This window comes from Microcaecilia unicolor, chromosome 7 (genome assembly GCF_901765095.1).
Source record: "Microcaecilia unicolor chromosome 7, aMicUni1.1, whole genome shotgun sequence".
In the NCBI taxonomy this organism is placed as follows: Eukaryota; Metazoa; Chordata; class Amphibia; order Gymnophiona; family Siphonopidae; genus Microcaecilia; species Microcaecilia unicolor.
Genome location: NC_044037.1, coordinates 254,863,834 through 254,889,062, shown reverse-complemented (window position 1 = coordinate 254,889,062; position 25,229 = coordinate 254,863,834). Strand labels below are relative to the sequence as shown.

Sequence of the window (25,229 nt, the reverse complement as noted above, 5' to 3'; positions counted from 1 at the left end):
GTTTTTCTATTTGGGTAATACACCATTCATATATATTTGTATGGTGAATAATTTTTCTCAAAATTTATTTTTTTTTAAATAAGACTGGATTACTGTAATGCACTATACACTGGTCTGAATTCAAACAGTCTGCACCAGTTCCAGTGATTCAGAATGCGGCAGCAAGACTAATAGAAGTTTGCAAGCATCGTGACCACATCACACCATTTTTGCAAAAACTTCATTGGCTACCAGTACAGTACAGGGCTAAATTTAAAACTCTATGTCTGATCTTCAAGGCTCTTAAAGGAAATGACCCCGAGTACCATAAGAACAGGATCGCTCTCTACACATCTTCAAGGATACTAAGGTCCTCCCAAGCAGTATCCCTAACCACACTCTCTCCAAAGGACATCACACGATGTGATACCCACAAGCGAGCTTTCTCCGTAGTAGCCCCCACATTCTGGAATGCATTCCCAGAAAGGCTTTACTTAATACGAGACTATCTCTACTTCAGGAAGCAGATGAAGGCTTGGCTCTTCAACCAGGCCTTTAATGGAAGAAATAACTAACTTGTTGGTCACACAGTACACTGCACATACTGCAGCAGGACATGTTTATCCACTCCTACCCTAGCTGAGACAAATATTTAAACACCTCCCTGACCTCATGTGCAACTTTATTTAAGTTAGTCCCCTTATTTTCTAACTCCTCTTACTTTCTTACTTGTCTATATGTTCCATCTTTGCTTATACCCTATGCTGTCTATGAAAATGTTTTATTACGTATCGTGTTGACATTGTAAATAGTATACTATGCCATACTTTGTATTGTTATTTGATTATTTTTACTTCTGTAATTGTCTATTGCTTGTGTGTGATTTATTCTTACTGTACACCACCTTGAGTGAATTCTTTCAAAAAGGCAGTAAATAAATACATAAATTAAATAACACCTCTTGAAATATATTAACATTTATAACTCACTAATCTGAAGGGGACCCCCATCCTTGGTGACTAACAGTACAACATATAATCAAAACAAAATGTGTCACAAGACATAAAATACATAGAAAAAAAGGAAAATCCTTGTCCCCTCAAAATGATTCACAAGTGTTTTCTTCTTAGTTTTAACTTATTCTCATTACTTCACCTTTCCTGAAAGCCAGTTTCTAAGGTATGCATCATAATTCATCTGGTCATTATTCTCATGCTACTTGATCAACGCTGCAGTAATCAGTAGCAGCAGTAGCACACACTTCCACAGATATGAAGTTCTATGGGCCAATATGAGGGTAATTCTTTAAAGTGAGTACTAACATTAGTATACTGAATACACAGGTAAATGATTAGAATTATGGCATATACATATATATGTGTATGCATTCATGCGTTAAATGCCAAAATTCCACCTAAACACTTCTGTAAATACATGGATATCTTACATAGCGTATATTTGATAGATGGTCATACACCTAAGCAGGATCTGCCCGGGACTCGTACTTATGTACATAACATATTAAATACTGCAAGTTGCGCACATATTTTTGGCATATAGATGTGAGCACTTAAACCAACTCTGTGATTGGTGTAAGTTCTTATGTCTGTACTATAGGAAACAGTGGTAGAGGGAATCTAAAGCACAACCGAAAGTGCAACAAACCAAAGAAATGCAAGGAGCCTTCAAGAGCGGGGATATTAACTCAGTATTTTATTGATCAGACCTGACATGGTCTGTGTTTTGGTGAAACCGCCTGTGTCAGGGGTCTAAGCATGAAATATTAAAAACAGATATAAACTTGTGTTCACAAAATCAGAAATAAAATGTTTTAAAAAAACCATAAAAATGAAGATGCTAGTAAACTAATAGTGTAAAGGTGCTAATAGTGCAATATTGAAATACTAGTAAAAAAGCCCCGTTTCTGATGCAAATGAAACGGGGGCTAGCAATGTTTTCTTCTGTGTGCATGTGGGAGTGTGTGTGTCCCTGCCCTCTGGCCTCTCTCCCCTCCCCCCTCTGAGTCCTTCACTGTTACAGAGCCAGCGATTTGATTTCGTGCTCTGCTGTTTTCCTTCACTGACTGTGTTACAGAGAGGGCGGGGCAGACACTCATAGGGAAACCGGATATCTCGCCCCCTTCACACTTCCGGCTGGAGGCTTCATAGAACGTTGGTTTTGCCTTTTATATAGAGAGATTTCGTACACGTTTGCTGTGAAGCACATTCAAGTACACCTTCCGTTCATAATATTCAGTTTTTAGGATTTTGTGTTATTTACACATCCAGTTCACATCCTCATTTATCCCTTTTATAATTAGATTTGGTATTCTTCATCAATTGTTTGATACCCTTGGATTTTCTGACTGTTGCAAAGTATGAGTTACATACAGATTACATTTGTTTTTATCTACTATATGCACATCCACTCTTAATAACTTTTTTATTTTTGTCTTTAAATGAGCCTATTTACATATTATCAATCATGTACAACATATTCATTTTTTTATGCTTATATTTGTATTATATATTTGATATTAGTTTACTAGCATCTTCATTTGTATGTGTTTTTTAACATTTTATTTCTGATTTTGTGAACATAAGTTTTCGTATATCTATATTCTTAATATTTCATTCTTGGACCCCTGATGCAGGCGGTTTTGCCAAAACATGGATCGTGTCGAGTTTTATCAATAAAATACCGAGTTGACGCCTTGTACTTTTTTGGTTTGTTTCATGCCCATATTATAAACATGTATTTTACCTGTTACACTAGAATTCTGTAAAGGACAGGTGCCTACTTTCCTTTATAGAATAGGCATCGGCTAAATATAGGTGCACTCTAATAGACGTGCCTCAAAGTGTAGCAGCATACCACAGATACTTATTTGGAATTGCATTGTTTACCATAATGTTACTGTATGTCCCCTTTTCAGGTTTTTAATTTTGATCCTGGAGCTGCTGTAAAGCAGAGAACAGCAGAGGATGTCAAAGCTGATGAAGATGTCACGAAGCTATGCATCCACAAGCGGAAAATCATTGCTGTGGCTACGCTTCATAAAAGCATGGAAGTACCACACCCCTCTCTGATTTTAACAAGTCCAGGTGGTGGAACAAGTAAGTAACATAGGGATTTAATTTGACTTGCTTGATAATAAAAAAATAAATAATAATGTTGTGATTAACACACACTATTATGAAGAAAGATTTCTTTTGGGCGTTATGCCTGAATCTGTGCCATTGACTTCTTTTTAGCCCATATAAAGACTTATTACCTTTGTTTGTTCAAACTTAATTACAGCTGGTTGGTACTAAATAAGTGTGTTTCAGTCCTTTAGAATTTATATTGATAGGACAGGGTTCTCAACCTAGTCCTCAGGACAAACCTAGCCAGTCTGATTTTCAGGCAGATCTGCATGAAACATTTTATTTATTTAGTTTCTTATATTCCACCTACATGCTCAAAAGCTATCGAAATGGTTCACATTCAGGTACACTGGGTATTTTTCTGTTCCTGGAGGGCTCACAATTTAAGTTTTACCTGAGGCAATGGAGGGTTAAGTAAGTTGCCCATGAACACAGTGAGCTGCAGTGGGATTTGAACTGGGTTCCTCTGGTTCTCAGCCCGCTGGTCTAGACATTAGGCTAACATGGAGGCAGTAGATGTAAATGTATCACATGGGTTTTCAGTGTGGATATCCAGAAAACCTGATTGGCTGGGAGGCATCCTGAGGACTGAGTTGAGAACCACTTTTCTAGGAAGAGCCATTTGGCCTACAGATTATATTTTGAACATTGTTGTTTCACCTTCTATCTAAATTCAGCATAGTATATGTGAAGGAACAAAGAAAGAGACAGATTTGGTCTTGCACTGATTTGGTTTCAGTGGCCCAACTGTTTGGGGAGGCTAAAGGGGGTGGGGTCAGGGGCGGTGCCAGGAGTGGGGCTTACATCCATAATTATCTGACAACACAGAAAAAAATAAGTAAAAGTAAAATAGTAACAAGTAATACATTTTATTAAATTTAGATATTAGATATGTATCATATGTCAAAGAATAAAGTGGTTGCTCAAACTGTCTGAGAGCTTGATGGCTGAACAGTATAGTTAGAAGGAAAGTGCATTTCTACAGAACTTTTGGGTGACACAAAAGCACCAGAGTGCAGAGATACCAAGGGTGTCCCATCCCAAATGTGAGAAGTACCACCCCAATTAGTGAGATTCAAGGTTAGCAAGTGAAAGTTGAGCTGATACTGAGAATGCTATGAGCTAAATTAAGTCCAAATTCTAATATTAGGCATATTGAAAAGTAATGCAAAACCTTAAAAAAGTCACTCAGGACCTATAAAGCAAATTGACTAAACAAGAATAGCCATACTGAGTCAGACCAATAGATTTAAATTTCAGAAACTGACACATTCCACTCACTAAATTAAAAAATGAATATATATTTGAAACAAAAATGTATAATAAGGTGATACCTTTTATTGAACTAATTTAATAAATTTTTTGACTAGCTTTTTGGAGTGTACCAACCTGAGGAAGGAGGTTTAGACCTTTGAAAGCAAATCAAAAATGTATTTAGTCCAATAAAAAGTTGTCATCTTATTTTACATTTTTTTGTTTTATTTTTATTTATTAACCTGTAAAGTGGACTAACATGGCTACTTCATTCTACATTAAAAATAATTTTACCTTTGCTATCTGACATCTAATTTTTCTAATTGTGCAGGTCACAGTCTCTGGTTACTGCCTTTCTGTCTTTCAACTCTTTCCATATCTCCTGTCCATTTATCATTTTTCTCTCTTCGCATGTCTTCACATCTTCTATTACATCCATCTCCGACACTGATATTTTCTTTTCTGTTTTCTTCAATTTTTCTGTCTTTCTGACCACTCAGACTTATCCATGCTTCATTTTCCCTGTTTTCCATCTTTTTCCCTCACCCAGAGTGGGTGTGTGTGTGTATCTCAGCTCCCCCTCAGCCGTATCGGATCTTTCTCCTCTTTCTCTTTCTCCCACCCCACCATCCAGGATCTTGTGTGTGTGTCTCTCTCCCTGCCTGCCATAATCTCTTCTCTGTTTCTCTCCCTCCATCTAACTTTCTTCCCCCTCCCTGCCATGAAGCATCTCTTCTCTCTCTCTTCCCCTGCCCCAGGCACCCAGGATCTCTCCCACCTCACCCTACCTCACATAGCATACAGATCTCTTCTCTGTCTCTCTCACTCCCAATACAATGTACCTCTGTCTCTCCCCCCACCTTCCAGCATTGCTTCTCCCTCTCTCTGTTCACTCTACACCTCAGCCTCTCTTCTTCCACTGGCTGTTTTTCTTGCCACTATCCAGCTTTGCTCCTCTGTTTCTCTCCCCCCCCCCCCCCCCCCCCCCCAATATCCAGCTTTTTGCTTCTCTGTTTCTTCTCTTCCCCTAATATCCAGCTTTGCCCATCTGCCTCTTCTCCCCCAAAACATCTAGCCTTTCTTCTCTGTCAGCCCCCTCCCCAAATATCCAACATTGTGCCTCTGCCTCTTCCCTCCCCCATCATCCTCTCTCTTTCCTCCCATTTCCTACCTCTAGCATTATCTTCTCTCACTTTTTTTTCTTCCCCCTAGCCACAAAAAGACAAAGAAGCTGGAACTTCCCTTCCATTCTGCCTTGCTGCCAAACCCGCTGCCTCTCTGATTCAGTGGCCATCGGTAAACAAACACTGTGCACGGAGCCATAGAGCTCTGCACGGCGGCGCTGACAGCTCTTCTGGTCCCACCCTCTATGATGCAACATCCTGTTCGGGCAGGAACCGGCAGAGCTGTCAGCGACGTGCAGAGCTCTATGGCCCCGCACATAGTCTGTTTATTGACGGCCACTGAATCGGGGAGCAGAGATTCAGGCAGAAAAGCAGCGGGGAGGGGAAGCTCCAGTTAATATCTTATGCTGCCGCCAGATTGGGAAGGAGTGCTCCAAAAGAGGTTGCATTTGGGCTGGGGATGCTTAGCCTCCCCAAGCCTCTTATAGGGGGGCGCCTATTCTTCTGATGCACATTGGTAAAATGAAAATGTCAGACACTGTGCCAGAAACAATGCAGTTCTAGTACTAACCTTTGATAATTATAAATCATATTGACTTTGTTTATTTGGATGACATCTGCAAAGATGGTTCTGTAACAGAAATCATCGATGACAGCTCCTCTTTCCAGGTGGACCCTGCCCTCTTTACTTGGGATGGATTAGCTGGTAGAGGGTGCAGACAGGATTTCTCTGTTTCCCTTGGAATTGGTTTGGGGTGGAGAGACTAGAAATTCCCTCCCCAAGTTACGTGCTTTCGCTCCCTCCTCCCTTCCAGTTGTCCAGATGAAAGCGGAGTGGTGCCATATCCTCCAGATTTTGTAGGGGAAGAGGGAGGTGGAGGCATTCTGATTTTCCTTGTTTCATCTACAGTGGGTGATTAGGATCCTCTTCCCTTGGGAGGGCTCTTTTTCTGGTGGTGATCGGAGGCAGGAATTGGCTTCCTCTGGAACTTTCTATTGCTTTTGCTATGGATATTGGCCTCTGGTTGCAATGCACCTCACGGCATGGCATCCTGGGCAGTAGTCCTGCTCGCTCTACTCTAAAGGTTGGCACTGAAAATGTTATGTAAAGCCAAATTTGTATCATTCTGTTTTATGACTTGAACTTCATAGTATTTCAGTTCATAGCAAGGGAAAGATGTGACTGCAGTTTAAACCACATTTGATTGCAAATCATCTTTTTTTATAAGTATTGTCTTCTTCCTCCAAAAATTTCTGAGATGTGTCACAGAGCCTCTTTTAAAATAACATAAATAAAATAACACGCAGGACTGCACATCCAAGCCCCTCCACGTCCAGGGGGGCAGTGATTTTTAGAAAGCTGCACATTGAGAATAAAAGCATGCAGCTTTTCCCCAGATGTTAATGACAGCAGCTTTTTTAAATCGCTGCTCCAATTCCCCAACAATTCCCTCTCTATGCCCCTTGACATTTAGATATGATGTGGATCACTATATTAAACAGCAGCTTTCTAAAATTGCTTTTACCTGTGTATGGCAATCTGTATTTGTGGGGATCCTTCTAATATAAGAGCCTTTGGTTTTTAGGTTGAGGCAGAAGGTATTATATAGCCCTTTGCTTGACTTTATAGGTCTGAAATTAAATCAGAGTTTTAAACAGTTTGTGTACACCTCTCAACCTGAGGAACTAATGAAGTTCATTTTTGCTGCTTACAAAGGCGTACCTTGGATTAGGAATGGTTAACTGTGAGAGATGAAGTAAACAGTTTTTATATAAATTGATGAACTGTGGAGACTTTGCATGTGGTTTATTGTTGGTGGATTTAATTTAAAATTTATAGAGCCCGATATTCAAAAAACATTTATATCTTTAGCATGGCACATATAATTGTTTTTTGGGTTTTTTTTAAATATTGGATGGCATTATACATACAGTGCTATATGTGTATTCCACTATACATGAAGCATTGTACCTAGAGTGAAGTGAGAATGATTAGGGTATTACGGTGGTTGTGCCTACTATATTTATAAATTTTATATGTTTAGTGCTAATATGTGCCGCCCCCCCCCCCTGTATTTTTATGTATTTATTTATTGATTAGGCTTTATTTACTGCCTTTTTGAAGAAATTCACCCAAGGTGGTGTGTAGCAAGAATAAGTCGAACATAGTCAATAGATGATTACAGCAGTAAAAATAATCAAATAACAGTACATAGTATAGCATAGTATGCAACTTAACAATGTCAATACAGTACACCATAAAACATTTTAATAGGCAGCATAGTGTGTAAGCAAAGGTGGAACATACAGACAGATGAGTTAGAAAATAAGGGGGCTAATTTAAAGAAAGTTGCACTTGAAGTCAGGGTTCATGAATGTAATTTCAGCTAGGAATGGATAAGCAAGTCCTGCTACTCTATGTGCAGACTGGTGTTTGTGTGTGTGTGAGACTAGCAAGTTATTTGCTATATGTGTAGCTTATTTGTTTAGATAACAAAAAACAGGTATAATCTAGAGCTTCTGAACCAAATATATGAGCTATCCGCAAATTCTATAAATGACATTAAAAATTGCGTGTGCAATTTAATTCAATAATTAACCAATTAGCATTGTTAATTGGGCCCTAATCAATTATGGCTAATTGGCATTTATTAAAATTTACATGTGTAAATTTGTGCAGATCTAAAAGGGGAGCACAGCCATGGGAGGGTCATGGACAGAACAGGGACATTTCCACAATTTATGTGTGCTGTTATAGAATAAAGGGGATCTGCGCCTATTTAGGCATGAGGATTTACACCAGGGTTTCATTGGTGTAAATGTTCGCACCTAAAAGTGGTTGCGGTTTCTGTCACTAAGCACTGTTCTATAAACAGCACCTAACTTTGAGCACCGTTTATAGAATAGTACTAAGTGCCATTTATCCTATATGTAAAGTGCTGATATTTGCTGCTTCTACATGCAGTGTTAGTCCATTACCACAGGAGTCATCATCCTGTGGTACTTCAGGTTGGTGACTCCCGTGGTAAATCAAGCTGCAATATTTAAAGGGTCGCCTATTACCATACCCTGGTCGTTTCCCCACCCCCCAAATTGGATACTGGAATGATCATCATTGACTCTTACTAAAATAGTCTTAATTGTCTACAGTAAATGTTATTTGCATAGATTTAACAAACCCAATAATGGTGCAAAATTGGGTTCCAAATATCCGTAGCATCCAGTTCACACATTATCATCATTGCCCATAATTTTATTCCACCATTGTGTTTGAAACCATTTCCCAGTAAAACTAAAAATAAATCATCCAAATAAGCTTCAGTCCACTCATTTAAATCATGCAAAAATACTATGTTATGCTCAAAAAAATTGACTTATCTTGTGATATTCTTCATTCATTTCACAAATTCCATTCTGAAATTCATATGAATACCTTTTCAAACAATGGTGGTTACATTTTCCCATGGTACTGTAGGCTCCCGGAATGCAAACCCAATTTTAAACCAGTCATTTGAGCCCTCAAATTCCCTATTTCTTTTGTTGTATATTTATAAATTGTAATAAAAATAGTGAAAATCATTAATAAGTAATTGAATTTAATGTTTGTTTCCACTATTAGAATAGTTGTATAGATTTAGAAATGATGATTCTCTAGATGAGTTTCACATTCTCAACACATTGTTTTTATCATAGGTGCAACTCCAGTGGTACCTCCACAAGCAGCAACTCCAAGACCAATGAGGAATAAATCACATGAAGGAATTACAAATTCTGTTTTGCCAGAATGTAAAAATCCATTTAAATTAATGATCGGGGCATCAAATGCCATGGGTAGGCTCTATATACAAGAACAATCTGGGAGTCAGCAACAAGATCTTCATTCTGCTTATCCTAGGCAAAGATTGGGCAGCAGTGAGCATGGACAGAAATCTCCATATCGTGGGAATCATGGTGGAATGCCCAGTCCAGCTTCTTCAGGATCACAGATCTATGGCGATGGTTCAATCTCTCCTAGGACTGATCCTCTTGGAAGCCCTGATGTTTTCACAAGGAATAATCCCAATTTTCATGGAGCACCTAACTCTAGTCCTATTCACATGACTAAGACGCCTCTTTCTCCACCTGGTGTAGTACTGCATGGTTCACCTGTGCAGTCATCTTGTGCAATGGCTGGAAGGACTAATATACCTCTTTCCCCAACCTTGACTACAAAAAGTCCAGTCCTTAAAAAACCCATGTGTAATTATTCAACAAACATTGAAATACCACGAACAATCTTTCATCATAAACCATCTCAAGGCCCCCCTCCACCTCCACCATCTTGTGCTCTTCAGAAAAAGTTGTTGACATCAGAGAAAGATCCACTTGGCATTCTTGACCCCATACCTAGTAAACCAGTAAATCAGAATCCCGTTATCATCAATCCAACTAGTTTTCATTCAACTGTTCACGCTCAGGTACCTGTAATGAATGTAAGCATGCCTCCAGCTGTGGTCCCTTTGCCAAGCAATCTCCCTTTGCCAATAGTTAAACCTGGCCACATGAATCATGGGAGTCATGTTCAAAGAGTCCAGCATTTGTTTTCCACATCCCTGTCTCCTTCACCTGTGACATCCCCTGTACATATGATGGGATCTGGAATTGGAAGGATTGAAGTATCTCCCCAAAGATCACGCTCATCTTCCACATCTTCGGATCATGGAAGTTTTATCATGCCTCAGTTAGGACCACAATCCAGTTGTAGTGGTATTAAAGTTCCTCCCAGATCACCACGGTCAGCTATAGGATCTCCAAGATCATCCATGCCATCAAGCCCTTCAACTAAGCCTGATGGGCTTCATCAATACAAAGACATCCCAAACTCACTGATAGCTGGAATGAATAGCGCATTAAATCCTCCATGCAATTCAGTTTTCCCATCTGTTTCTGGTGTAAATGGTCCTTTGAAAAGTCAACCAGGTTTGTTGGGAATGCCTTTAAATCAGATTTTGAACCAGCACAATGCTGCCTCTTTTCCAGCAAGTAGTTTACTCTCAGCAGCAGCCAAAGCACAGCTAGCAAATCAAAACAAACTTGCTGGTAACAATAGCAGCACTAGCAATTCTGGATTTGTTGCCAGTGGAAATAACAATGAAGGTCATAGCACTTTAAATACCATGTTTCCTCCTACTACCAATATACTTCTACCAACAAGCGAAGGGCAAAGTGGTCGAGCAGCACTACGAGATAAACTTATGTCACAACAAAAAGACCCTTTAAGGAAAAGGAAACCTCCAACAACTACAGTGTTGAGCTTGCTTAGACAGTCTCAGATGGAAAGTGCTGGAGTCTCTAAATCTGGACCTGATCTGTTAAGGAAACCAGGGCAAAGTTCATTCCCCATAAATTCTATGTCACAATTATTACAGTCCATGAGTTGTCAAAGCTCTCATGTGGGTAGCAATAGTACCACTGATTGTGGAAACTCGGATATTGTTTTGCCTTGCTCTGCTAACCAGCTACATTTTACAGATAACCTGAACTCTGCCGCTGTTCATAATTCATTGCCACAGAACTTACTCTTAAGAGGGGAAAATATGCACCACCAAAATGCAAATGTGAACTTTGTTCATGATGGTAACCCAGTTACAAACAACCAGCTTGCAGGCTTAATAAATCAAATGCAAGCTAATGGAAACTGTGGGATGCTCAGTCATACAGGAATACCTTTAGGAAATTCATTACATTTGAACCCTTCTCTGTCAAGAATCCAAACTTCAGCCACGTCAGTGATACCAAACAGGTGCTGTAGTCAAACCGTTTCTGATAGAGGTATGATATTTTATTTATATATTTGGTTTGGTAGTTCAAAATGGGTTATATTCAAGTACAGTATGTATTTTCCCATCCCCAGAGTGAGAACAAACCAAAGGCCTCATTTATTAATCCGTGTCAATGAGTTGATGCATATTAAATTGAGTTAAGCACATAGGGCCGGATTCTGTATGTGGCGACTAAATCTAGGCGCATCCAATTTACGCACCTAGAGGTATTCTATGAGCCACATCTACATTCACACGCAGTTATGGAATAACGCATAGGCCAGGTGATGCACCTAGATTTAAACGCACAGCCATTTACGCCAGTGAAAATGTGGTGTAAATGCCCTGCTCCTAAATCTAGCTTCGCTCCCCTGAATTCTGTAACCAATATACTTGTAGATTTGATTAATGTCCTCGACACGTCCACAGTCCTCCCATTGCCACGCCCCCTTTGTGGCTACATACGCTGGAATTTACATGTGCCTCTTTTTAGAATACACCTAAAAGATGCACGTGTATATTACAATTATTGCCAATTAGAATTGATAATTGGTTGTCATCAGCCAATTATCAACAGTAATAGGCTCATCAATTAGAGTAGCATGCATAAATTGGCACTCGCTACTCGGCACATCATATATAGAATCTGGGGGATAGGGGCTCTCTTATGAAAGTGTGATAAATCTTTGCACTAGATATACATTAACATCAAAAATTAACACACAGTAACCGTTGGGAGTGTGCCCAGCATGTCCTCGGCCATTACTGCACAGTCAGTTCTTTACCACATGTTAAGATTATTCGCAGTTAACATAGATGCACTTACCATCACCTCTTGCGGAAATGGCAAGTGCACCTGGGCTTAACTGCACAAGTGACAGTGCACAATAAGTACCATGCGCTAACTGTAATGTGCACTCCACACCCATTTTCCACCCATAACCTGCCCAGTTTCCATCCCCTAATGCAGGAAGCAGTTAAAACACAAAGTAACATGTGCTGTCATGCCAGCGTAGTAACAGTGCACGAGAGTGATAACTAAGCCCCATATTTAATAAATAGCCCTTATATTTTAACATTAACTTTTATTAACCACCTTTTTATCCAATTATATTATCAAATCGACGTAATATAACTTTATTGATATAGCATGGTAACATAATACTTAACATATCAGTTATTACAATAGTTGTTCTTACAGAACACTTTCACAGCTTTTTAGAACAGATTTATAACTTTTCCTCCTACCTATCCTCCCATCTTGACCCATCCCCCTTCCTCCCTCCCTCCCTCCTTCTCTTCCCTCAAGCCTCCTTTTCTCACAAAGACTTATTCTTACATGGAAGAGTGACTTATACTGTGTTTACATGGGCTCAGAGTTTTTGATGTAGATCAGCTTGCCCCTTCAGTTCAATTGTCATCTTTTCATATCTCTGGAGTTCTAACAAACAACTACCCAGATCCCTGTCAGTGGGCCATTAGCAACCTTCCATCGCCTGGTAAAAGCAATTTTTGCTGACACTATTAATATAGAAGCCACATTTAGTTCTGACAACTATAGAACCATAGAAATATAGAAACAGAGAAAATGACACCCTATAAAGACCATATGGCCTATCCAGTCTGCCTGCCTACACCTTCCACTATCTCTTTCCTTTCCAAAAATACTAGGACAAGGGGGCATGCGATGAAGCTGCAGTGTGGTAAATTTAAAACGGATCGGAGGAAATTTTCTTCACTCAACGCTTAGTTAAACTCTGGAATTCGCTGCCAGAAAAGGTGGTTAAGGCGGTTAACTTAGCGGACTTCAAAAAAGGGTTGGACGGCTTCCTAGAGGAAAAAAGCCATAGAATGTTATTGAATGGACGAGGGAATAATACAGTATTTCTAGGATCGGCGGGACAAATTGCTTGTTCTTTTGGTCGCTGTCGGTGACAGGGTGCTGGGCTCGATGGACCCTTGGTCTGTCCCAGCATGGCGATTGTTATGTACTTAGAGATCCTATGTGTTTGTCTCATGCTTTCTTGAATTCAGATACAGTCTTGTCTCCAGCACCTCCACATGGAGGTTGTTCCATACATCCACCACCTTCTCATTAAAAGAGTTTTTTCCTTAGATTACTTCTGAGTCTATCCCTTTTCACCTTCATCTCATACTCCCTCATTCCTGAGCTTACTTTCGGTTGAAAGAGACTCGCCTCCTGTGCATTTACACCATGGAAGTATTTAAATATCTTTATCATATCTTTGCTCTGCTGCATTTCTTCCAAAGTATGCCTATTGAGATCTCTAAGTCTGTCACTATACACTTTTATGACGAAGACCAATGACCATTTTCCTTCTCTATAATATCACCAAAATTCGCCTTTCCTTTCTGAGCACATTTTCAGAACCCTTATCCACACTCTTATCACCTCTTGCTTAGACTATTACAACTTGCTTCTCACAGTCTCCCACTAAGCCATCTCTCTCTCCTCTTCAATCTGTTCAAAATTCTGCTGCACAACTTATATTCCGCCAGTGTTGCTATGCTCATATTAGCCCTCTCCTCAAGTCACTTCACTGGCTCCCTATCCGTTTCCGCATACAGTTCAAACTCCTTTTATTGACTTATAAGTGCATTCACTCTGCAGCTCCTCGGTACCTCTCCACTCTTATCTCTCCCTACACTCCTCCCCGGGAACTCCATTCACTGGGTAAATCTCTCTTATTTGCACCCTTCTCTTCCACCACTTACTCCAGACTCCGTTCCTTTTACCTTGCTGCACCAAATGTCTGGAATAGACTTCCTGAGCCAGTATGTCAAGCTCCATCTCTGGCCGTCTTCAAATCTAGGCTAAAAGCCCACCTTTTTGATGCTGCTTTTAACTCTTAACCCTTACTCACTTGTTCAGTACCCATATTTTATCATTTCCACCTTAGTAATTTCCTTATCTCTTATTTGTCCTGTTCATTGTAATTAGATTGCAAGCTCTGTTGAGCAGGGACTGTCTCTTCATTTTCAAGTGTACAGCTTGCGTATGTCTAGTAGCACTATTGAAATGATAAAAAGTAGTAGTAGTCACCCTCTGGACTAACTCCATTCTGTTTATATCTGCAATAGGGTAGGCAATAGGATACCCTAAATGGGGTCTCACTGGAGACTTATAAAGAGAAATTGTCACAAATACAGGATGGCGAGCCCTTGGACTGCAGCCGGAGCTGCGGCAGATAAGTCCCCAGGGCTGGCATAAGACAGGAGTCAGAGCAAGAACCAAGGCAGGACAGAGCTAGACAAAGCAATGCAGTAAAAGACAAGGCAGGACAAGGCAAGGCTAGACAGGACAAAGCTAGACTGGACTAAGCAAGGCAAGTTAGCCTAGGCAAGACACAAGAGACAAGGCAAAACAGGCAAGACAAGGACTGGATCCAGACAATGCAAGGAAAGCAAGGCTGCAGGGCTAGAACTGGAACCCAGACAGGACAAGGAAAGACAAGGAACTAATCTAAAACTGGGTCCACCCAGACAAGACTAGGGCAAGGCAAGAAGTGGATCCAGACAGGACTGGGCAAGGCAACAAGCAAGACAGACAAGACTGGAACTACACACAAAAGACAAAGCAAGGCACGGAGAAAGACAAGGGCTAGGTATGACCGGGCTAGTCGGGGTAAGAACAAGAGTCAAAGGAAAGGCAAGACTGACTGTCCACAGCCGGGCAAAAATCTGGAGACAAGGCAGAGCTGGAGCTTAGTAGGAAGTTGAAGGCAAGACTGGCTGGGTCCACGGCCGGGCAAAGTCTGGAGACAAGGCAGGGCTGGAGCTTGGCAGGAATACGGAGGCAAGACAGGACTGGAGCTTGGCAGGAACTCGAAGGCAAGGCAGGACTGGAGCTTGGCAGGAACTCGAATGCAAGGCTGGAGCTTGGCAGGAACTTGAAGGCAAGGCAGAGCTGGAGCTCGGCAGGGACTTAGAGGCAAGGCAGGGCTCGAGCTTGGCAGGAGCTTGGAGGCAAGGCAGGGCTGGAACTCAGAGACAAGGCAGGACAGGAGCTTGACAGGAACTCGGAGACCAGGCAGGGCTGGGCTAGGTCCACGGTCCCAGGACCAAGGTAAGGTCTGGAAACTAGGCAGGACCGGACCAGGAACAAGGTTGGAGCACGAGACAAGGCTGAAGACCTCGCTTCGAAGGTGTCCGAGAAGAGCTTGGGCCTTCCTTAAATATGCCCAAGCTCAGCTTCACTCCTGAAGCACCCCCACAGGATTTCCACCACTGGGACCTCAAGAGGCGCACTACCGGCATGTGCACGCACCTAGAATATCCACCTCACCGGAGTGAATGCTGAGGGACGAGGCCACGAGGCAAGGGAGGAGTGACGGAGAGCAGCACGGGACCCAGCCCAACACCCCCCCCCCCCCCCCATGATGTCTGAATGTGAGCTGGGGTGCAAGTCGCGGTGTGAGCCATGACGGGAATATCACTTCTTTTTTCCTACTGACCATTCCTCTTCCTTTGCACCCTTCTGGCTTTCACCTTTTCTGCCAGTTTGGCCACCTTAAGATCATCTGATACAATCACGCCCCAAGACCCACTCTTCTTTTGTGCACAGAAGTACTTGATCCCTTATACTGTACCACTACCTCAGATTTTTGCAGCCCAGATGCGTGGCACTGCATTTTTTAGCATTAAATCTTAGCTGCCAAATTCTAGACCACTCTTCAAATTTCACTGGATCCCTCTTCATGCTTGACTACACCATGTTTCTAGATAGCCCTTCTGCAGTATCCCAAGGAACTGGACTGAGGACCAATCCCTGGGGCACACCACTGGTATCATCTCTTTCTTCCAAATGAACTCTGTTTACTACCACTCTTTGACATCTTCCATTCAGCCAGTTTCTAACCCAGTCAATCACTTTAAGGTCCATACTGAGGGCACTAAAGGGTCAGTATTCAAAGTGATTTGACCAGTCATGAGAGCCTCTAGTTAAATCACCCGTGCCTGTGTGGGGTTATCTGCTGATATTCACCAGCATTAAATTGCATAGTGCCACTGAATGTCAGTATTAACTGCACTCTCTATGTACGGCCAGTGGAGGTTGTCCTGAGGGCAGAGTCTTCAAATTGAGTGTTTCCTGTTTGGGAAGAACAACAACATTTGATTTATATGCCCTATTGAGAATAATAGGGATTGTATTATTTAATAATCATTAATCATGTTAATAAGCACTATCATGTTAGTAAATGAGGCTATAAGTTTGTACCTGACGCTGAGGGTGAAGTGACTTGCCCAAGATCAGGAAGACCACCAGCAAGATTTGAACCCTGGCTTCCTTGGTTTTCAGTCTGTTTCTCTTATCACTAGGCCACTTCTCCTTGTTTTGAAATGGAGGAGTGGGCAATTTTTGTGCAGGTTAACATTCTGTCTAAAAAAAAAAAAAATTTGGGTCATTTACTAGTAGTTCACCCTAAAGGAATTTGTCATGTTGTATTAGATCTTATGTATATATAAAATATGTCGGTATTTTATATTTTAAAAATTTAGATTAAAACAATATGTAATGTTTTCTAAGAAGGCACAAGTCACATTAGGCTATTACATATTTTTATGATGTCTACAATAGTTGTGGTCACTTGTGAAGTACATTGATGGAAACAATATAGTAGATGATGGCAGAAAAAGACCTGCACGGTCCATCCAGTCTGCCCAACAAGATAAACTCATATGTGCTACTTTTTGTGTATACCTTACCTTGATTTGTTCCTGTCCTTTTCAGGGCACAGACCGTATAAGTCTGGGAGTTTTAAAAAAAATTTTTAGGCATCATTTATAGAATTTAGTCCTATTTGTAAATAGTATATATTTAAAGTGTATACTCTCATTGGCGAATAACATTTTGTTTCAAGCGACAGTCCATCCCTGCCAAATATCAGCAGTATTATGACTACTATACAGATAGAAGGTTGGATGGAGTTAAGAAATCTTTTGCTTACCTAATTTAATCTGGATTGCTATATGATTATCAGACTGACTATGATCTTGATTTCGTTAGTGATTTCTATCAGTTTAGATTTGTAAGGAATGTATATTGTGACATCGTCTGCATAGGTGAAGGTGTTAAGGCCTTGGTTGGATAAGGACTTGGCTAGTGAGGTCATCATTAGGTTGAAGAGGATCAGTGATAGCGGTGATCCTTGTGGTACTCCGCATTCTGCTTTCCAAGGTGATGATATGTTTGAGTTTGATTTTACTTGATATGTTCTTGTGGTTAGGAAACCCTTGATCCAGCTAAGTATGTTTCCACCAATCCCGAACTTATCTAGTACTCTTATTAATATATTGTGGTTTACCATATCAAATGCACTAGACATGTCGAATTGGAGGAGGAGGATATTTTTGCCTATTGCTATTTCCTGCTTGAATTTGGCTAGAAGAGTGAGTAGTACTGTTTTTGTGCTGTGGAGGGGACGAAAACCTGACTGTGACTCGTGTAATATTGAGAATTTTATAAAATCTGTAAGTTGTTTGGCTACCATGCTTTCCATCAGTTTGACTGACAACGGGATGGATGCTACTGGACAGTAGTTAGTGATTTCATTTGTTTTAGTGATTTCATTTGTTTTTTTCTTGGTGTCTTTGGGTATCTGGGTGAGTAGGATATTGCCATTTTCCTTAGGGAAGTGACCTTGCTGTAGCATGTAATTTAGGTGGGATGTGAGGTCTACTATGAAGCGGTCAGGGGCGGATTTCATTAGGTAGTTGGGGCAGGTATCTAGTTTACAGTGAGTGTTGGAGAACCTGCTGATCGCCCGTGCAGCTGTATCGACGGTGAGGAGGGCAAAATTTAACCAGGTTCGGTCAGCCAAGTATTCTCCAGTGGTTGGGTCCAACTCATTAAGGAAATTTTCGACGTCAATGTTGTTCTGAGGTAGCGTGTTGCGTAGGTTTACAATTTTTTCTTTGAAATACTTAGCAAGTTCATCTGCAGATGGGATGTCTGTATTCGTTGTAGTGATCAGGTTGGTGTCTAGGAGTTTGTTCATGAGTTGGTATAATTTCTTCGCGTCTTTGTAATCTGTCCCTATTTTAGTTTTATAGTATGATCTTTTGGTCTGTCTTATAGCGTATTTGTACTTTCTTTGTGATTGTTTCCCTGTGTTGAGTGTGTGTTCATCTTTTTTTTTTTTTTTTCCCATGCTCGTTCGAGTTTTCTGGATTATGTTTTTAGCTTTTTCAGTTCATCGTTGAACCATGGTATCGAGTTATGCTTACGTGAAGATCTTGTTCTTAAGGATGCTATTTCATCTAGTATGCATTTGCATCTTTTATCCCATTCCATGAGGTAGTGTATGGAGTCTGTTTGTGCTGTCCATTCATTGTTATTTATCTGTTGCCAGATTGTGTTCGTGTCTACTTGGCATCTTGTTCTGTAGGATGTGTTTTCTTGTATTTGGTGTGCTCCCTTCTTCCGCCAGTGTAGGGATAAGTTTAGTTTGTAGTGATCAGTCCAGGGTGTTTCTATCCATTTAATATCTGTTATTATTAAGTTCTGGTCTGTTGAAAGTTTGTGTGAGATGAGATCAAGTGTGTTCCCTTTGACGTGGGTTGCTTGCATTTGGGGCCATTTGAGATCCCATAATTGGAGGAATTCCTTACCTTCTCGTGCGTTGATTGAGTTATGAACAGGACATTCTTTCGACAATGCCCCTCTAAATATATATATATTTTTTTTTTTATTAATGCTTTTATAATACATTTACAAGTCATACATAAACTTGCATTGGTAATGCGGACCAGAATATATAAAGAACATTAGTAAATTAACCAGAAGAAGATATAACATTTTGTCCTCTTTAGACCACATGAAGGAAATACAACAGGAGAAGTTTAAAGCAAAAACAAAATCAAATTATATAGCTTAGCACACATCTATCCATCTAAATGTCATCGAACTTAATCTACCCAGTAGCCAATTTTTTAATTTTAACAAATTCACTAAGCTGTTCTGGTTGAAAAAACACATATTTTATCCCTAGAAATTTAACCACACTTTTACAGGTGTAATTGAGGTAAAAGGATGCTCCCAGAGCTGTAGTTTCAGCCCTAAGAGAAAGAAAAGCTTTCCTTCTCTCCTGGGTTAATTTAGTTATGTCTGGGAACATCCATATTTTTTTTCCCAAGAAAAGTGAGTTTAATCGCCTCCAGATCTTGTTCAAATACAAAGTTCACTAATAATGTCAGTCTTTCAGAGTCTTCGGTCATAGAAGTCTCTAGAAAATCAGTTAGATTCATAATATCCTTGTTTTTTGGCCGTTCGGGAGCCCTTGGATCTGACTGTACGTCAGATACTTTCTTTGGTTGTATATAGTAAATCTTGTTTATTGGTGGAAATATTTCAGGGGAATAATGTAATACTTCCAACAAATATTTCTTAAATGCATCCAGTGGGCTAACTCCCAAGGACCTTGGGAAATTCAAAAAACGTAGTGTTAATCTACGATGAAAGTTTTCACTCTGTTCTAATTTTCGATGGAGAAAAGTCCTATCTTTTACTGTTGTCACTTTAAATTCCTGTAAGTTCTTCATTTCTTGTTTTAAATCCGACACCTGCAGATTAAATTCTTGCTTTGTATTTTCCATAGTTTTAGAAAGCAAATCCACTTTACTTACAAGTGATGAAATTTCTTTCGTGGAGTTGGCTACTGAAGTATCCAAACGCTGTAGAGCATTCCAGATACTCTCCAGCATCACCGTCCCAGACCTAGTAAATGGAGCTCTTAGCTCAGGAAGGGAAACTTCCTTTCCCTTCCCTCCATCGGTTTTCGCCCCCTCCACTCCTCGATCCGTGGGGCCCTGTGCCACCACTTCCGGTCCCAGAGTCTCACGCTGGAGAGGGCGTCCTTCGGGTTGGGGCGGCGGTTCGAGTTCTGGGGGAGACAAGGTGACATCAAGTCCCAAGCCCAGAGGGTCTCCTTCCGACGAGGCAGCAGGACATCTCCCGGATATTGGGGTAGATGTAGTTGTGGCATATCTTTCCATCGTCTGTTGCCCACCGGGGGGTCTAGGCTTCGAGGTCTCGCCTCTGACTAATCCCTTCCGCTTGGTATGGGGCATTTCAGATAAGGAGGTAACGTTATGGGAAACAAGTTTCAGGAGCTCACAGACCACAAACTAACGTGCCGCCATCTTGTCACGTGACCTCCACCCTTCCCCCTCTAAATATATTTTGAGAGAGAGAGAAATAGTTTTTCACCCAGCATACAATTGTTAGCTCTGGTGGAGCTATTCTAGTATCAGATTGTCTTCAGTCCGTTTTTTTAATCTATGCTATAAGATTGCTAGTTTCCAACTGTGTGAATCTATAAAAGCTCATAGAGAAGATAGCTGAACTTGGTGCTAAGTGTGAAAAGCTTCACCTAGTTGCCATGCAATAGGTTACATGATTTACCAGTGTTAATTAAGGAAAAGATTAAATATGGAGGCCACTGATTAGATTTGGATAATTATCCATATGGGTAGAATAACTGGCAATAATTGATACTAAACATTTGTCAACTGTGTAATAAAATACTGTAGTAAATGTTATTGAAATTTTTAAGGATAACAAAACATCCAGTACAAGTTCAACTTCCATTCTTTGTATAAGATTTAAGCACTACTGTGTTTTGGTAGATGGAATTATGTAACTATACTGTGAGGCTGGACAGTACTTATCCAAACCAGAAATGATTGGCTAAATAGGAATCTTTGTCATATTTGTAAGCATTTGGTATTTAAAGCCTGGCATTGACATCACAGACTTTTAATAAATCACTAAAACTTTCTTACCAGTTAAACTCTCAAGATGCATTTACCTCTTCTGCATTACAATATTTATGAAGTTGTTGAGTCTTGCATTCTTTATATGCTTCCTAGAATCACCCAAGACATGCTGTAATTTGCATGAAAGATACTTTCTGCCAAATCTCAATGCTTGAATTAAATATATTCTAAACACTTGTGGCTAATATTTGTGCTGATCTTTGTTACAGGTGGTTCAGGACCATCACCTTCCATAACCATAGCTGGCATAAATCAACCTGCCATAACAAAGACTACATCTCTTCTTCAGGATGGAGTTATTGTCACCACTACAGCTGGAAACTCACTGCAGAGCCAACTTCCTATGAGGAATGTATTTCCCTTTATTGGCCAGGAGCATCCACTTCATTTTCCACAGAACAGCTCTTCAAACAACAATCTTCCACATCCGTTGAATCCAAACCTTGTCACTTCTGTACCTATCTCTTTACCAGTGAACCAACAGCATCTCCTAAGCCAGAATGTATTCAATATGCTCCAGCCTTCAACAGGAGAAGGCAAGTCTGAGGTCACTCTCAACCCTTTAGGTTTTCTCAACCCAAATGTAAATACAGCATTAGCTTTTCTATCCAATGACATGGATGGACAAGCATTTCAGCCTGTTCATTTTCAGCTTCTAGCAGCTTTGCTTCAGAACCAACCTCAAGCAGCATCCATACTTCCCCTACCATCTTTAAACATGACCATTTCAGATCCGTTTCAGCAGCAGCAAAACAATTCTATAGCTTCTCAAGCACAGATGGCAGCCCTCCCAGACCATTTGCAAACCAATCATTCAAACAGCAACAAACCTGAAACCCTTTCAGTCAACCCCATAGGGAACCCTTTGCCAAACTTTTCAGGCAGTGGCACTACTTCTAACCCCCTGCTCCTCCAAGCTGTCCTTGGGGCCTCAGGATTAATGGGTTTGAATCCCCAGCTATTGGGAGGTGTCCTGAACTCTTCATTGGGCAGCACAATTAATCATCCAGAGGTTTCTGTAGCAACTTCCTCCCAGGCTACCACTACCACAACTACTACATCATCAGCAATGGCAGCACTGACTGTCTCAACGCTTGGTGGGACAGCAGTGGTGTCGATGGCAGAAACATTGCTGAACATAACTAATAATGGTGGGAATGCATCTGGTCCAGCTAAACTCAACAGTAACTCTGTGGTGCCACAACTACTTAACCCTCTACTGAGGACAGGTTTGCTTGGTAAGTTGCATTTTGTCAGATTTAAAAAGGGAACATCTTGTTTTATTTTTTACTTTTTATACGGACTCACAGGTTCTAAAAGTATTTTGTATGCCAGTTTGCTTATTAGTCTCAATAAGTACTGAAAAATAAATTGTCACTGAAATCAACTGCAAAAAAAAAAAAACAGCAGAATTGTTTCCCAGTTTGATTTTGAACACATTGGTCCCTGTTATCTTTTTGTTTTAATTCTGATGCCACTTACACCAAACTTACATATTAAAATGCAATTAAGTAAATGTATTGATTTTGGTTTTCAAACCCTCGGTGATGGGTATGTTTTTGAACATAGTATATGTGGTGGCATCACAGGGTTAAGATGAGTAGCTGTGTAGTAGATGCGTATGTATATTTTTCAATAGAACCAAAGGAAAATGTGGATCCATCCTATAAAGTTAAATGTAAAACAGACACATATATAAAATATGCATTTAATTGTATCACGTTAGCTTTATTAGGCTGTATAAATATTCTCAGGCTAAATAGTTTCACGATGATTTTCTTTTCTTCAACTTAGATTATACTAGGAATACCTAACTTGTTAAATTTCAACAAAATTTTATATACTAAAAATAATAGCCCTCACATGAAGCCTGAACGTTTTCCTTTGGTTGTGAAACTGAAATAGACAAATATCCCATTTGAAACAATAAATGTTAAAGCAGAACATTTGAAAACGTAAGTTGATTTCATGGCTGCAGTTCCTGTAATAAGTAGTGATGATAAGTCGGAGGACATTTTTCTGGAAGTTGTGGTACTGGTAGGAAATATTCAGAGCCCTCTTTTTTGGCATTGGCTTAGAAACCACAAGAACATTTATATCCCAGAAGGCCTGATTCACTAAGCTTTCTTCCCTATAGAGAGAGAACCTGAAAGAAAAGCATGATCAGTCAGCCCATAGTAGTTGGCCATGGAGATTAATTTTCATGTTAAGGTATTACTACCAGAAACTGTAAAATGAAGCTTTAATGTCATTCTTCTGCAAGAATTGTTTTTAGGATTGTCATGTGTAATATTCTGTTTTAGAGGGTCATAACATAGAGATAATGGGCTAGCAACGTAATCAATGCTGAGTGTTTAGATAGAAATCAGAATTCTGATTTGAGGATTTTAGGCCATAGCTATGATACAATGATGTAAGAGAAATTTCTTCAGCACTATGGGGCCCTTTTACTAAGGTGCACCCAAAAGTGGCCTGTGCTGGTGTAGATTCGTATTTTGGACATGCACTGGTCCATTTCCTGAGCGTGCCTGGAAAAAAGGAGATTTTTTAATGTGCCGGAAAATGGGCATGTCAAACTGAAAACCAGTCCGTGTCCATTTTCGGCCTGAGACCTTAACGCCACCCATTGACTTAGCGGTAAGGTCTCACGGTAAGCATGCAGCATGCGCCAACTGCTGTTTACCGCCAGGTAAGGGCCTTGCGATAGAAAATATTTTCTACCACTTGTTTTGGGCGTGCGCCAAAAATAGAATTACCGCCCAGGGCACACGGTAGCCGGGCGGTAGTACTAATTTGATGCACGTTGGATGCGCGTAGGCACCTGCGTGCCTTTGTAAAAGGGCCCCTATGTGTGCTATATGTTGGAATTGAGATGATAATCCAAAACTGCAAAACTAGTCTGTAGTGACCTGGAAAAAATCTTAATGACAGATCACACACTTTTAAAAGGCTACTGGGCTAATACTCAGCTGTATCTTTACTTTTTTGGGTGACAATCATCATGAATGAAAAGTTGACCCATCTTTAATCAAAATGTTTTTCTTTTTTAACTTGTTAGTAAGCTGAATCTTTTTTTAGCTGCACAGTTGTTTTCTTTAACCCCCTTTCTACCACATACCATACACCGTATATCACTGTGGCTTGCACCTATATGATAGTGTCATAGCATACATCACTTCATTCCCATAGTCCTTCTGCCTCCAGTGTATTTGTTGAACCAGCAACTTAAATAAGACATTCGGTGAAGAAAATGAGGTCAAATGGCAGGAGAGAGCAAGAAGGTTGCAAATGGGAGGATACAGTCCTTATCAGGAACAAAGGGGGAGGAAAAGGATTAGGATGAAAGAAGAGCAAGGGGGCCTATATAGGAAATGAACGGGTTAAAATATTTATAAATGCAAAAACTTTTAGAAGCTAGAGAAAAATCAAAAAGAAATATAATGAATTTTTAAGGAACTTATTTTAGCTTTGCCCTTTCATTTTACAGTTTTTTCCTAACTTATATTTCTCCCTTTGGTAGCTCATTTAGATGCCCTTTTCCTAAAGCTTAGTGCTAAATGCTAAGAAGCCCGTAGGTATAAAATGAGCTTCTGAGCATTTAGCACATACTAAGCTTTAGTAAAAGAGCCTTTTAGTTTTAGAAGTTTTCCTTTTGTTTTCTTTCCTTATCTAGTCTTATTCTCTCTTCCTTTCTTCTCCAGCATCTGCCTCTGATTTCTTCCTCGACTTTTTACTGTTCATCCATTCTTTCTGTCCCTATCTTCCTCCACTGAAGCTTCCTCCTATCTGTAGATCTGTTGTTCTTAGTGACTTTCTCTTTGGTAATGCTCTTTTCGACACTGATGCCTGAATCTGTAGACCCCAACAGCACTGCTTCTATTCCACATCCTGCCTTAGTGGTGTTGCTTCAGACCACATACTTTGCACTACAGAATCTTGTGCTTGGCCACAGTAGCATATAGAGGGTAATTCTATAAAGGGACACCTATTTTTAGATGCCAAGAATGCACATAAATGATCAGAATACTGACACATACATGAATAAATGCCAATATTCCAGCTATATACTGTTTTATAAATGGCACCTAAATGCAATGGCATGTAGTTTGAAGATGGGCATACATATG

The 25,229-nt window shown here is 40.3% G+C and overlaps 1 protein-coding gene across 7 annotated transcripts in view; it reads left to right on the top strand.

Annotated features, from left to right (window-relative positions):
• MBD5 (methyl-CpG binding domain protein 5) overlaps positions 1-25,229 on the top strand; it is a 235,657-nt gene that overhangs the window by 138,776 nt on the left and 71,652 nt on the right. For 5 of the 7 annotated variants that reach the window (XM_030209184.1, XM_030209183.1, XM_030209186.1 and 2 more), the window contains 3 exons: positions 2,915-3,095; positions 9,197-11,314; positions 21,312-22,340. In XM_030209184.1, the coding sequence (XP_030065044.1) occupies positions 2,915-3,095; positions 9,197-11,314; positions 21,312-22,340 (3,328 nt within the window). The remainder of the gene's footprint in view (positions 1-2,914; positions 3,096-9,196; positions 11,315-21,311; positions 22,341-25,229) is intronic. The other 2 variants (XM_030209188.1, XM_030209187.1) reach the window with 1 other exon arrangement.